This window comes from Cavia porcellus, unplaced genomic scaffold (genome assembly GCF_034190915.1).
Source record: "Cavia porcellus strain 051 isolate PalLab524CR breed Dunkin Hartley unplaced genomic scaffold, mCavPor4.1 scaffold_11, whole genome shotgun sequence".
NCBI lineage: Eukaryota > Metazoa > Chordata > Mammalia > Rodentia > Caviidae > Cavia > Cavia porcellus.
In genome coordinates, this window is record NW_026947494.1 from 67,297,065 (window position 1) to 67,312,150 (window position 15,086).

At 35.0% G+C, this 15,086-nt stretch overlaps 1 protein-coding gene across 6 annotated transcripts in view; it reads left to right on the forward strand.

The window, feature by feature from the left end:
- Tent2 (terminal nucleotidyltransferase 2) overlaps positions 1–15,086 on the forward strand; it is a 69,780-nt gene that overhangs the window by 10,407 nt on the left and 44,287 nt on the right. For all 6 annotated transcript variants that reach the window (XM_013146621.3, XM_063258418.1, XM_063258423.1 and 3 more), the window contains 4 exons: positions 146–319; positions 494–583; positions 3,400–3,637; positions 14,964–15,078. In XM_013146621.3, coding sequence (XP_013002075.2) covers positions 183–319; positions 494–583; positions 3,400–3,637; positions 14,964–15,078 — 580 coding nt within the window. In that variant the 5' untranslated portion in view covers positions 146–182. The remainder of the gene's footprint in view (positions 1–145; positions 320–493; positions 584–3,399; positions 3,638–14,963; positions 15,079–15,086) is intronic.

The following is a 15,086-nucleotide window of genomic DNA, read 5'->3' on the forward strand; positions in this document are numbered from 1 at the left end:
GTGTGCTGTCTATTTCAACTTTTAAAAATAACAATGAATTAGTAACTGTATAATTAATTTTTTATATGGCAGTTAATTTTCAAAGAGTTCAGTGCAGTATTTTGAAGATACAGTAATACAGTTTTATCTTTTTAAATTATTGTAGGTAGAAGAATACATGTGTACTTCCAGTGAGCAGGAGCATGTTTCCGAACTCAATGCTGGGTCGCCTGCCTTTCACTCCAAACCATCAACAGCGTAATAACTTCTTTGCCCTGTCACCAACTTTTTATTCACAGCAGCAGTTTGTAGATGCACAGTTCAACTTCCAGAATGTAGAGTAAGTATAGTCATTTTCTCTTTGACATAAAACATTTTTTGTATGAAATGTTTGATGATAGGGAAAATGTTACTGCTTCTCGTTTTCTTTTGATCTGAGAAATACTTAGTTTTTCTGAAGTTTGTTCTTAGGGAAAAAAATATATATATTACTACTATTCTTTGTTTTTGATAGCTTATCTAGAGCTGTGTCATTACAGCAACTAACGTATGGAAGTGTCAGTCCAATACAGACTTCAGCGTCCCCAATGTTTCGAGGAAGGAAGTAAGTAGTTTTCAGTTACTTTAAAAGGAGATTTTGGCGCTCTAAGAACTGTATATCAATTTACCTTGTGTAAAATTTTATGGATACTGTACCTTAGATTTTTATTCTGTAGGACGTGTGTATTAAAATGAGTAACAATTTAAAAATTGCTTTGCATTTGTAAAACTTTAGGGATTCTTCTACTGAGTTATTCCTGTTGTTATAAATTATAGTTGAAATGAAGCTGCATTTATTCAGATAGCTACTTTTAAATTGAGATTTTTAGCAAATGAGATCACCGTCTGTTTTTATTTGCTGTGGTTGCCATAACAGTGTACTACTATAGACGTACTAGGTGTCTGAAACAAAAGTGTTTTTTTTTTGTCACAATTCTGGATACAAGTCCAGATCCTGATGTCAGCAAGGTTGGTTTCTTTTGTAGCCTCTCTTCTTGGCTTATAGATGACCATGTTAAAAACTTTTTTTTTTTATTAGAGCATGTTTATAGTTGATGATAATGTTCATCATGAGTAGTTGGTAATGTATATAACACATCCTAATTCTTTTCACATCCCCTTTCTCTTCTGACCATTTTCTCACTGTGTCCTTATATATGCATATCTTTGTTTTTTGTCTCCTAATCTTTTTTTTTTCCTTTTTGTGGTACTGCAAATTGAACCCAGGGTCTTCTTACTGAATTGTATCTGCAGCCCTATTTAATTTCAAGACAGGGTCTTGACCAATTTTCCAAGATGGGCTTGAATTTTCTGTCCTCTTTTAGCCTGTTTGAGAATGCTGACAGTAGAGATATGTCCCATCATGCCTCCCTAATCTACTCTTTTGAGGATATCAGTTATCTTGGGGTAGGGCCTCTTTAAGGATCCCTTTTTAACTTAATTACCTCTGTACAGGCGTTATGTACAAAGGTAGTCATACTCTGAGATATTGAACCTTGAGATTTTGACCTTGTAAAGTTTATTCTGTACTTTGTTTTTTTCCCCTTTCTTACAGTGCTGTGCATTGAACATAGGCCTGCTTTCATTCTTGGCAAGCACTCTTTACTGAGCTAAATCTCAGTCCTAATTACTTTCTTGATTCTTTAATTTGAAAATTTCAAACTTGGAGAAACATTTAAATAGTGAATGAGCATATGTGTACCTTTTTTAGTGTAGTTTTGTCAAAGTTTTACTACATTTGTTTTCTTTTCCTTCCTTCCTTTTTTTCTTCTTTCTTTCTTAGAAAGGGACTCAATTTGTAGCCCAGGTCAGCCTCAAACTCTTGATCCTCCTGTCTCAGCCTTCCATTTGCTGAAATTACAAGTATATACTTCCATGCTGGGCTTTTTTCATTTGCTGCTTTTTCCCTGTTTTTCTTCTAATTTTTTTTCTGAATCATATGAAAGTTGTTATTTTACTTTACTCCAAAACATGTAGTTTTTCTCCCCTAAAAACAACAGTATTTCATATAACAAAATATATTGATTATGTGCAAGAAATTTATATTAGTATTACTATATCTAAAATAGTTCATTTTCCAGTATTTTCAATTGTCTAATTTTTTTAAAGCTTTTATTGTTTCTTAATTTGGTCTTTCCTACTGAACAGGCAGATACAAGTATGGTACAAAAAACCTTTATGGTATCTTATAAGGTTATCCCATCTTTTGTGGTTGTGTTGTAGTTTGGGGTATTATATGTAAGGACTCTCATGTGCTGGAACTTTTTTTCCCGCAAGTTTCACACACTAAATTTCTGAGGCTATCCTTACTTCTGCTATCTTCCTATCCCAAGTAGCTGGAATTAGGACAGGCATATGCCACCATATTGTTTCAACTTAGTCTTACTTTTCTTTTTTTTTAATTTTTGGTACTGGGGATCAAATTCAAGACCTAGCACTTGCCAGGAAGGCGCTTATGCTGCTGAGCGATATCCCTGGCTCCAGGCTTACCTTTCTTATTATAAGAGTTTAGATCTTTGGTTCTTAGTGATCCTGTACGTAGAACTTTATCCATAAAGTTTTCACTGGTATGATGAAACCTTGGAACTAATATATAGTTGTAGTTCAAGCCTGATATATACATGTAGTTTTATTTCTGTGTGCATTAATGTCTTAATTACTTTTCTTTTGTTGCTGAGACAAAATACCCACCCCCTAAAGTAAAAGGGGAAAGGTTATTTAGCTCATAGTTTGTAGAGGTTTTAGTCCATAATAGGCTGACTCCAAGGCAGGGTGGTTCATGGCGGATGGGCAATAGTTCATAGTGGTAGAAGACAGCAAAAGTAGTAAGAACAAAAAAGAGACAAATCTTTTTTTGTCCTCCTAGTATATCCAGTCTACCAGGTTTAGGGTGGTGCCATTCCAGTGAATGATCCAGTTTTAGATGAGCATTTCTGGAGGTGTCTGAATTTAGAGTATATGATTGATTCGCAGTACAATTACTGCTCTTTTTTTTTTTTTTTGTCTTTTTCATTTTTATCGGTATCGGGGATCGAACTCACGACCGCCTGCTTGCAAGGCAGGTGCTTATGCCGCTGAATTACTGCTCATTTTTAAAAGGTTTTGAAAGACATACCTTGGGCTTGGAATGTAACTCAGTGGCTTCAAGTGTGTGCCCGGCAAGCACAGGTCCTGAGTTCGATTTCTGGTAACATTTAAAAAGAAAGAAAAAGACAGTTCTTGTGTTGAAATGAGTATTTTAAATCTCTATATGTGCTAATAATGTGGTCTTACTGAAAGTTACAATATTGTTGTTAACAGGATGTTTATGTATTTTTAATTAATTTTTATTTACATAAAGTTGTGTCTCGTTAATCACTGAGGTCTGTTGCTTGTTTTCAGGAGATTAAGTGATGAAAAAAACCTGCCTCTTGATGGTAAACGGCAACGATTCCATTCACCCCACCAAGAGCCAACTGTAGTTAACCAGATAGTGCCTTTATCAGGTGAACGAAGATACTCTATGCCACCATTGTTTCATACACCCTATGTACCAGAGATAGTCAGATATGTTCCTCCTTTTCGAGAAATACCATTTTTAGAACCTAGAGAAATCACACTGCCAGAAGCCAAAGATAAGGTAATAATAATGCAGATTTTACTTTTGCTTTTTGGAAATTTAATATGAATAATGTATTAAAAGAAACTGTTCAGTGCTCTTCAACCCAATTTGCTGCCAAGTATTACTTTGAATTTTGTTAGTTATTTTATGCAGTTATAACTGACAAGGAATTAGGTTTTCCCTGAATTGTAAAAATTGTTATTAAAACTCAAAACATTTAGTGTCTTAGAGAATTTTCTTTTTAGTTGTCAGAAAATGAGATTTCCTGTGATTATAGTAATAGTCTTTTAAAGCATTTTCTTTTAGGATATTAGTGTTTATTGTAAAGTTTTTAAATCTCAAAAAGAATTCAGGAGTCTGAGAAAGAATTCAAACTGTTATGATTAAGAAGTGCTATGGTTAAATAGCTATTGAGAACTTTATTTTTAAAGCATTTTATGACTGGGGGGTTAGCTCAGTGATGTACATGGGCAAGGCTCTGGGTTCGATCCTCAGTATTGCAAGAAAATTACTAAGAAACAATAATTTTTGGGAAATATTACTGTTAGCATTGGGAACAGTGAATTATTTCAGCCAGTTGGAAAAGTATATGTTTCTTCTGTGCCGTATTTAGTGAAGGTTAAAAAAGCCTGTAGGCTAGGGAAGGATTTATAGTATAAACATCTGCATTCTTTTGGATTATATGGCTTACACTTGCTGCTTTTCCCTACTGGCGACAAGTAGGTTGCAAGTGTTTGTATTCCAAGGAGAAGGAGCCTACAGAGAGTGTTGGTTGTTTTCCTCATCCTTGGTTTACTAGCAGGCAGCGTAAATCTGGAACATAGTAAAGGTACTGGAGTAAGGCAACACCTTGCTTCATTCCTTAGTTGTGTTGCTGTTTTATTCCTGTCATTCTTCTGTTCTTTAGCTGAGTGATTATGCCTTAACATCATTGTTTTCAAGTGTATAATTTAGCACATTTTGATGTGTTCACAGAATTGTGCTACTCTTAGCATCATTTGATTACAAAATAATTTCATTACCCCCAAAAGAAACTTTTTACCTAATAACAATCAGCTCCCCACTTCTTCCTCCCCCTGTTCTGGCAATAGTTAATCTGTTTTGTTTGTCTGTGGAATTGCCTATTCTGAATTTTTCACATGAGTAGAATAAGTCATATAACACATGGCCATTTGTGTCTTACTTATGTTTTCAGGTTTATCTGTGTCATAGCATCTATTAGTACTGTATTCCTTTTTAAGGTTGAGTGATACTCCAGTGTGTGGATATACCATATTTTGTCAACATGGTCCTCAGCTGATGGATGTTTAGGTTGTTTTTACTTGACAAATATGACTAATGCTGTTTTGACTATCTGGGTATGAACTTCTGCATGGATATATGTTTTCATTTCTCTTGGGCATATTCCTAGGAAGAATGAACCTGCTGGGTCATATAACTGTTTAATTTTTCTTCTTCTTTTTTTTTTTTTTTTCCTTCTTTCTTTGGCGTAGTGCTAGAAATTGAACCCAGAGGTTTTGGGTACATTAGACCTATGCTCTACTGCTGAACTAATCCCTAGTCCCTATGTTAACTTTTTGAAGAGCTGTCAAAGTTTTTTCTAACATAGCCACATCATTTACAGTGTGTTTTCGTTGGTGGTATGTGAGTGTTCTTCTTTGCCAACACTTGTGACACTTGGGATTGTGTCTTTATTTTTATTTTTTTATTTTAAAGGAGTGCTATAAGTAGTAGGAGTGCTACTAAGTGTGTTAGGCAAATACTGCTTCTCAGCCACCTGTCAGGTCCTGTAGTCATTCACTTGATGCAGTTCAGTTCATCTGTTTTTCTTTGGTTGCTTATGCTGTTTGTGTCAGATCTAAGAAACCATTACTCAATCTGAAGTCATGAAGATTAATGCTTATATGTTCTGAGATTTTTATAGTTTCAGTGCTCACACTTAGAACTGTGCCACATTTTCATTTAAGTTTTGTATGCAGTGTGAAGTTGGGTGGGTGGGGGTCTAGCTATATTTTTGTGCTGTTGGTCTCGTCCTGGTACAATTTATTGAAAAGTCTGTTCTTTCCTTTCCTACAATTTTTTTCTTTATCACAGAGTAGGAATAAGCAGGCAAAACTAGTGGGAGAGAGAAAAACGAAAGTGAGAAAAGACAAACTTGGGATGTTTTGATACTATTTCCTCTTCCCTCTTTGCTTATTTTTCTGCTATCTTTACTTTCTCATTTAAAAGAATCTCCTAGTGGTGCTATCAATGCAAAAACTTGTAGTGGAAGACAAATCACATAAATTCTTTGAATATAATAAAAATGTACTATAATAGGTTTTTTAATATGTATGCTAGTAGAATTTTTTGGTAGAACTTACTGTCCATAGACAGAGTTTTGTATCTCTCTATATTTTTGTATGTATTATAATTCATATTTCCCTGTCATCTTGTAACATATAATTCTATATCAGTGATGTTTTCTTTGCCTAGCATATAGAAAATTGTTCTCCTAAGTCTAATGTTTTTGGTATTAGGCATTTTTTGCAGAGGGATACATACAGATTTTGCAATTGAACCAATTTTTTTGAGTGCTGCTTTTTCCCTGCTGGTTGTCTAAGAAGGCAAACAGTTCTTTGTTTATTCTTGATGTCAGCTTTTATTTTTTGCAATACTGGGGATTGAACTTGGAGTTCTGTATGGCTGAGCTACATCCTAGTTGTTTTTATTTTGAGACAGGATCGCCCTCAGTTCCAAGGTGGGGCTTGAGTTTGTGTTCCTGCCCACAGTCTTTTGACAACAGGGATTGTAGGCTTGCACCACTATGCTGGCTTACGTGAACGTGTCTGAAGAGATGTTTTCTGTAGGCATTTTATTCATGCCATATTACTTAGTTTCTTCAGCAACCTCAACCAATAATGTAGACCCCCTGACATAGCCTAATTTTTTTGAGACTCATAAAGCTAAAATAATACTTACTCAAGATCATAGCTAATAATTGGGAAAAACAAGATTTGACCTTTGTCTCCAAAGAGACAAAGAGGAGCAACTTAAAATGCTTAAAATCAGGGACAAGGAGATGACATTCTTAGACCTGACTGTAATACCAAGTGACGTGTCACATTGCTTTAGCTAATACAGCTGTGTGTCTTTATTTTACCATTAGTGGGCCCAGCTTCATATGGTTTGCCTCTCACTACCTCGGTAGAGTGGCTGAAATGAATAAGGGTTCATTGTGAACTACAAGTAGGGCAATTGTTCGGTGTCTTGATCTAGAATGCCTTTAGAGTTTTTTGAATACAGGAAATTATAGATTTGTATAGTTCTACATTAGGGTGGAGTATGACTTAGAATAAGAAGTGTCTGGATGATGAGTGATCATCTTGAAGGCTATATGAATGCATCTAGAGGTACTAAAGCTTTTAGTGATGTCAGATGGTAGTGAGAGTGATAGGAGAGATAGCGCTTAAGGAAAATTAATGGAACATGTGAGCAATGGACTATTAGGAGGAAGAAGAGAGAGAAACCTGAGTGACTCTAGTGATTTGCTTCTAGACTACCAACAGATAAGGGACCAAGTTTTTGGATGTATATGTTAATTGAAAACATAGTTAAGATATAGCTGAACCAGTGGAAAAATCTGCTCTAAAATTTGCAGGGATTTTTTTGGGTCTCTGTTGTTTGTTTCATTTTGTTTTTTGAGACAGGATCTTGTTATGTAGTTCAGTCTGGCCTTGAATTTTCTTTATAGCCCTGGGTGGCCTTGAACTCATTGTAATCCTCCTACCTTAGCCTCCAGAGTGCTGGGGTTTCAGGCATGCACTGCCATGCCCGGCTATTTATGTTTTTGAGAAACCTTATGTTTTACAAATTACATATTAAGCATATAGAGCTTGTGGGGAATCGTGCTGGAGCAAACCAGAACACTGTAGGGAAAAATAATTGATATCTGAGGAAATAACTTGGACAGATCAGGCAGGCAGTTTACTGTGGCTGGATGCTGCTTCAAGGGATTCTAGAAATAAACAAAGTAGAATTGAGATGCTGGCTTCTGGTGGCATTAAGGCTTAAGACAGAAAACAGAGCTTTGAGTCAGTGTAGCTATAGCTAATGTAGAGATGAAGGGAAGTACACTGGCACTGAGCTATGTAAGGCAAGGAGTATGCTTTCCTAAGCAGTAATCTTGGATACAAATACTTTTAATTGTTTTAGTTCTGTATCCTGCCTGTGCTGAGGTCTTATTTCCTTTATTGCCAAGGTTAAAATTCTACCATTTCTCCTCCATGCACAAATTACCCACAAATCCAAATTTCCATGTCACATTGATACCATCCCTGTATTTTCTGGTCATGTGTCATCTTATTAGTATTGCAGAAAAATATTTTGTAAATAGTAGGAGTTTACAAGGTCAAGAACAAAGTTATGAGTCTCAGATACATCTACATTAATCATGACAGTTGAAACTCCTGGAGTACTTTTTGGTTTTATTTTATTATTCAGTGTGGATATTTATGAGTGCTGGACATAGATGATGCAATTTTGTCATAGATGTACATGATATCTTTAATATTTACATATAGATTAGTGAAAAGGAAAGCCGTTAAAAAGAATCATGTAAATATGCTATGAAGCAAAGTTATAGAATACTGAGAAAATGTATCTGGATTCCTGGGAGAAGCCTCCTAGAAGAGCAGTATTTAAGCTGTGATCTGAAAGATGAGTTTGGCGTTTACTAGTTAGTGATGGGGTAGAGCGACGTGCTGTGAAGGAAGGAAATGCCATGTTTTCAGGTCCTAATCCATGAAGAACTGAAAGCAGCCTGGAGTGAGCTAGTTTGGTAAGTTAGAGACAGTGGTTAATGGTGTGATAGAAGTAGGGAGATAGAGCATGTCAGGACTTTTGGGCTGCTGTATTCTTCAGTCTAAAAACAGCAATAAACTATTCAGTGTTTGCTGTTATTGTTATAGGCAAGAAAGAGACATGAGTTAAAATTTATTTTGCAGTGTAGAGAGCACATTAATTTTGAGCAAACAAGAATGTAGAGAGATACTGTATTCTATGTGAAAGGTAATGGTGTTGGATTAGTGCTGATATTTAGGTGAGAAATTGATGGATTTTAGGAGGCAGGGTGATAGGATTTGCTGATGGATTAGGTTATGATTTGTCAGCTTCCATAGCATTGGTATTTTTGACCAGCCATCTCCGGTGGGGAGGGGCTGTCCTGTGCATCCTAGAATGTATAGTAGCCTTGGATTCTACTTGGATGCCACCAGTCCCATTTGAAAAATGTTTATAGCTGTTGCTAATTGCCCTCTAGGGGACAAAATTGCCTCTGAGAACTATTGGATTAGATGGGGAGAAGGTAAAGAATTACTGTAAGGTTTCTGTGCTATAGCAGAGTGGAACCCTCTACTGAGACAGAAGAGGAGAGAAGCAAAGTGAAGGAAGTGAAGAAAGGTTTGTATGCATGCATATTTAATAAAGAATTGCTTCATGAGTGCTGTGGCTGTGTTGGCTTTCTGATGCTTTTGAAACACCAAAGTAGATATTTAAAATTGATTGATCTAGACTTGGAGGAAGGGTGTTGAGTACAGTTGTACATTTGGTAATCACCTGCATAAAGATGATAATTAAAATTGTCCAGGGAGAGTGTCTGTGTTCAAGAGTGAAGTGATTTGAAGAAAAAAGATACAGAGACTAAGCATATGCATAACTATTTTGGAAATGTGAAGGGGATGAGCTAAATGTAGGAAAAACACTTTTTCTTTTTCTTTTTTTTTTTTAAAGGTAGGAGAAACTTTAGCCACATACAGATGTTAGCAGAAAAGACTCAGTAGTACTGCTCTGAAAGAAAATTATGAACAACTTCATCTTGGAAGATGGAGAAGGAATGGGTTCTTTAGGTAGGAGCAAAGCTTTTGGGGTTGGGGAGAGATGCATGGGGGTTGTAGTGGAGTGCCCATAGCTGCTTCCTGTTTGCTCTCTTGACTTACTAGGTAACATCATCTGTTGAGAGTAGAGAGGATGAAATGGGATGTCAGAGGTTTGAGAGTAGTGGAGAAAGTTGGAATTTACTGAATGCAGGAAATCAGACTGACTAGACAAGTATAGTAGAGAAGATGAGACAGTACTTCGCTGATTGTTAATAATGAATTGATTATTACTTAGTAAGCTTCTGATTGTTAATAATGAATTGATTATTACTTAGCTGTCAGCTTACTCTAAGGAAAGATTTGGTTAGTAGATATTTTCTTACATCTGAGGGTTCATAGTCTGTTTTGTAAAACTAGAAAGTTGAATTTTGAAAATTCTCTGAATTTAAATTTTTATTTTAAAATCTTTTTTTTTCAATTGTATTTTAATAAGTAGAACTCTTTAAATTGGAAATGAGTTACTTTTCTAAATTACTTTAGCTTTTTAGGTGAATGTATGGTGTTTTATACAAAAAACCTGTACAAGAATCAGTTGTCCAAGCTCCTGAATTGCATCTGTTATAACTGGAAATTCCGGTTTAATTGTGTTAATTGCTTTGTGTTAATTGATCCTATTGTATGAATTGATTTAATTGGTTTTGAATTTTGAGATTAGATTTGAGATCCCTTGTAATTAAAAAGGGGAGTGAGAAAACTATTCAGACTTCCTGGTATAATACTTAATTTTGAAAAGGGTCAGATCTTAATGTGTTTCTCTGCTTCCTTAGCTTTGAGAAATAGTTTATTGTTTATTATTGTGTTATTATTTTACAGATGTGTAAGGGCTTCTATCCTTTTATGTCTCAAGAAGTTTTGAAAGTCACTAACGTGTAGATGCATATAGAACATCCAAACCAGCACCTCAACCCAGAAGAGAGCTAATAAAATTTTTTTTTTCTTCTTCCCCTTCTTTGTCTTCCATTTTCTTTTTTAAAGGTAATTTTTCCATGGCCAAACTTAGTTAATAGAATGTACCTAAGATAAATTAGACTCTATGTAGACAGTTTTCTCAACCTGCCAGTATATGAATTAAGAAAACTCTACATTGAGTTCATACAAAAAAATGTAATAACATGCTAACAAGGAGTGAGTTGTTTTGTTTCATTGATTGATTGATTGGTACTGGGAATTGAACTCATGACCTCATGTTTGCCAGACAGGTGCTGTGCCACTGAGCTGTATCCCTGGCTCAGGAGTGAGCTGTTTTAGGCATAATGTCTTTCTTTCTTTCTTTCTTTCTTTCTTTCTTTTTTTTTTTTTTCTTAAGATGTATTTCTGATTCCATTTCATTTTAGAATTAATCTAAAAGCAAAGGGAGTTCATTGTTAAGAAGGAGTTAAAACTTTTGCTACACATCTGACTTCATGTAATTTATTTTTTGGGGTATGAGGGATTGAACCTAGGGTTTCGTATATATTCTTTGTGCTGTATTGGTGAGCTGTACCTTCAGACCCTTTGGCTTTATTTTATTCAGTAATTTGTATCAGTTCTTTTTATAATTAGTTGCATGTGAGACAAAGACTAAGGTAGTGAGAAAATGTGAGGGGTTGCTTATTTTTATTGAAATGCTTATGAACTAGTGGCCTGTTTTCTGAACAGTATTTAATTTTATGTGTTTTATTTTTAAAGCTTATTGCTTATTTGTGTTTATTGGTTAAACATAGCCACTTAAATTTAGGCAAAAACTTACCATTTTTCATACGTGGTAATGATTTCCAACTAAAATTGTTTTGTTTCTTTTAAATGGAGACCAGCTAACACGGACAGGTAGAGAAACTGCTGAAAAGACTATGTGAAAGTTATACCTTAAGCTTTTTATGGTGATATATTTAAAATTTTTTCTTAAATCCACACTTTATCCTAATAGTACTGGCATGTATTGACCTCCATGATGATTTTATTGGTGATTTAATTTGAGCTGGACTACAAGACAGTTTATAATTTTTTTAGGAAAGATGAACATTTGTATTTGAAAAATATTTATTTTAAGATTTAGAGCTATATGTAGGTAATTTTATATAATCTTAAGCAAATACAGCATTTACTTATATTAAAAAATACATTGCCTTTACAATTAATTTTAAAGTAATTTAACAGTTGGCCTCCACAGTAGTATTATGGTGACTTAAACAATAATGCTTTAAGAATAATTCTTTAGGGGCCAGGGATTTAGCTCAGTGGAATAGCGTGAGATCATGAGTTTGATCCCTGGTACTGAAAAAAAAAAAAGAGTAATATTTTTTTTTTTTTTAAAGAAGATAAAACCAAGGAAAATAAAACAATAAAACCAATCAAAATACACAAGTACAAATGATACAGGACTTCAGAATCTTATGAAATCAACAATAGTTACCACAGTGCATTTTGTTGTCTTCCAAATAGCTGCAGATACCTTTGGACATAGTAAAAATCAAACTGAACAGAATAGAATAGAAACAATAAAACCAAAACAGTGAATGCAATGAAGGGACTTAAAAATAAGTCAAAGTAAATCTAAAATGGCTACCATAATATGTCTTTTAAATAGCTGCTCATGGCATCCAACTTAACATAATCAAAACAAAGAGATTAAAAACCTAACCCAACAAAACAGTAAAAATGCTATGGTTTCCAGGCAGGAATCACCTCTGGAGGCCTGGTTCTCTCCTGCAGTCTGTGAGTGGTGAGTAGTGCTGACTCATGGCGAGAGGCTTGGGTCTGGCTGACCCCACTCAGGCAGTGGCCCACACATTTTATAGGTAATTTGTTGTAATAGTTTTTCTAAACTAAAAACTGTGGAAAAATTTATGCAATGAAACAAAACAGAATTAAAGAATATTCTTGAATTGCCATTATGTGTAGTCAGCTAATTACATATGTGATCTAAATCACGTATGATTTCAGCCAAGAAGAGCTCATGTGGTGCGTTCTGGCATTCTTCCCCCTTTTAAGCGAATCATCCCTGAAACAGAGTTTTTTTCCCTTCACAATATATGTGCATTCTCTTGAGTTTTAATATCGTCTGACTTCCCTTATTCTGTTCTAAGATAAAGTAACATGGTTTGACATTATGGATTTCAAAGTAACCAGACAGCAAGGAGATTATTTTATTCAAAAACCTGTTAGATCTCTACTATAGTATTCCTTTTAGGGAATGGCCTGGAGAGGGGATGTTTCCATGCAGGTTAAAAAAGGGAGAGAGAGGAACAAGAATATGGAATTTTCATATTTTCCACATAATTATAATTTTTTTCATGTTAACATTTGTACATGAACATTGTCTTTCAGATGAAACAACTTTATAAATGTAGTAAAATTGTTTTTGAGCATTGTTGTAAAGAAATTTATTTTGTTATTTGGTAATAATAGAGTACCTACTACAATGTCTAGAGTACGCAGATATACCAATTTTTTAGATCAGGAGTTGACAGAGCTTTTCTCTACAGGACCAGATGGTAAACATTTTAGGCATGTGGGTTACATAGGCATGTGGGTTACACTGCCTCTTGTTTTCTCCTCTTTTTTATTTTAAAAATATAAAAAATCATTTGACTTGCTGGCCCTCCAAAATAGACCAGAGATCATATTTGGTCTATAGGCCATAGTTTGCCAAAGTATTTACAAAAATAGAATGTAGTATGATAAATCCTTGTACAGTATCACCCTATTTTAACTATGCATGACCGGTCTTCCTTCCCCCTTCTGTCATTCAGCTGCATTGAGTTTAGAGGTCACTTCTGGGAGACTTGATGTCTTTGTCAGTAGTTTTTTGTTTCATGAACATGGTAAGTCTCTTTATTTAGGTCTATAATTTCTCTTACCAGCAGATTGTAGTTTTCAGTCTACAAGACTTGGACAGTTTTACTTCATTATGCCTTTTGCTGGTATTAACAATATTTTAAAAAGGATAAATTTCCACTTTGTTGCTAGTATATAGGCTTTCAGTAGTCATTTATTTTGTAGAAAATTAAAACAAGAAAAGGACTTGGTTTTTATATTGAATAGTTCATATATTCATGGACATGTCTTTGTGGTGTGCTGCATTATCTGTAGGGATGTTACTGGCTTCATTTTCATTTTTCTTATAGAAACTATTGGAATTGATTGGAATCCTTTTTAGGCATTATCTCTTCAAAGTGTTTTGTATCCTTTCACAGCCTCACTTTCCTTTTTGAGAAGATTTTTTTTTTCTCACTGTATAAGTGAGATTTTTTTTTTATATATGAAGGGTTGTGCAGGCTAATTTTCCTAGTTTTGTGGCTCTAGGACCCCTCTCTCTTTATTATGTAGCATTTTCTCTTTTTTTCTTACTGTTTGCAGGCCTTGTTGCTACTGGTGTTGGGCTCCCAACTGGTCGTTTGGAATTCCTACAGGAAATCTAGTCAATTAATTATGTTGTATTTGTTGTACACACTTTGTTTTGGCTTAGTCTGATCTGTTTTATTCTCTTGGTTACTTTTTTGGTGGGCCAGCTATCCAAGGATATCAAAACATTAGTCTCTTTTGAGTTGTTCAGAGTGCTTCAGTCACATGATAAAATGTTTCCCATTTTGATAGACCTTAGAGGAAGTCCTAGAGAAGGAGAAACTGAAATACTAATTGAGAGTTTGAAAAAAATGTTCAAAATATTCCATGAAGTGACAAGCCTTGGATGCAAAAGTATCAGTAGAAGGATTAGCTCTGAATGTGGAAGAGGACACTTCATCTAGCAGGAGAGATAAAGAGATAAAGAGCTTCTTCAGATTAGTTTGTAGGCCTTTTTTGAAGCTAAGGAGTATCACATCTGGTATCCTTCAGGTCATTAGTGAACTTTAATGTCAGCTGATCTGCTAGTAGAAGAAAAGCTTCGGGGGCTTGAGGAAGGTAGTGATTATTTCAAAATGGCTTGATAAATAATTAATGGGAACAACGTCTAACCAGAAACATAGAGATCATGCTGAGTCATTCTAAGAGCATCAACCCTCGACTAGTCCTTAGACTATAAATTTCCTTGGAAGCCTTTTTTCCCATCCTCTCAAAAGTTTATCTGTAAGAGCATACAGGGTGATTTTTCTGTTGACCTGAGGATGTTAGTAGGGCATGATGGGATATATATTGGGCAAATGTCTTTAAAGGACCAGATAGAAAATATTTTAGTATGTTCCTTTCACACATGTTTTCGATGGTGTTTTTCTCCCCCATGGTGGTTTTATCACCTAAAATATAAAACCAGTGTGCCACACAACATATTTGACAGGACCAAAGATAGAGGTTTGCTGACCCATAATTATACTTGTGTGTTGTATATCACAGAAAGTGTTCAGAAGATAACATGTTTGTAAAATAATATCAGTACAATTGATTTTTCACTTCTCAGTATGGTTATTGTTTTACATTTCTGAACAAAACTTTTGCTTTGTGGTGGATTCAAGTTGAGTCAGCAGATACTGGAGTTACTTGAAACATGTCAGCAGCAAGTGAGTGACTTAAAGAAGAAAGAACTCTGTCGGGCACAGCTGCAGCAGGAGATTCAGCTGCTGTTCCCACGTATGTCT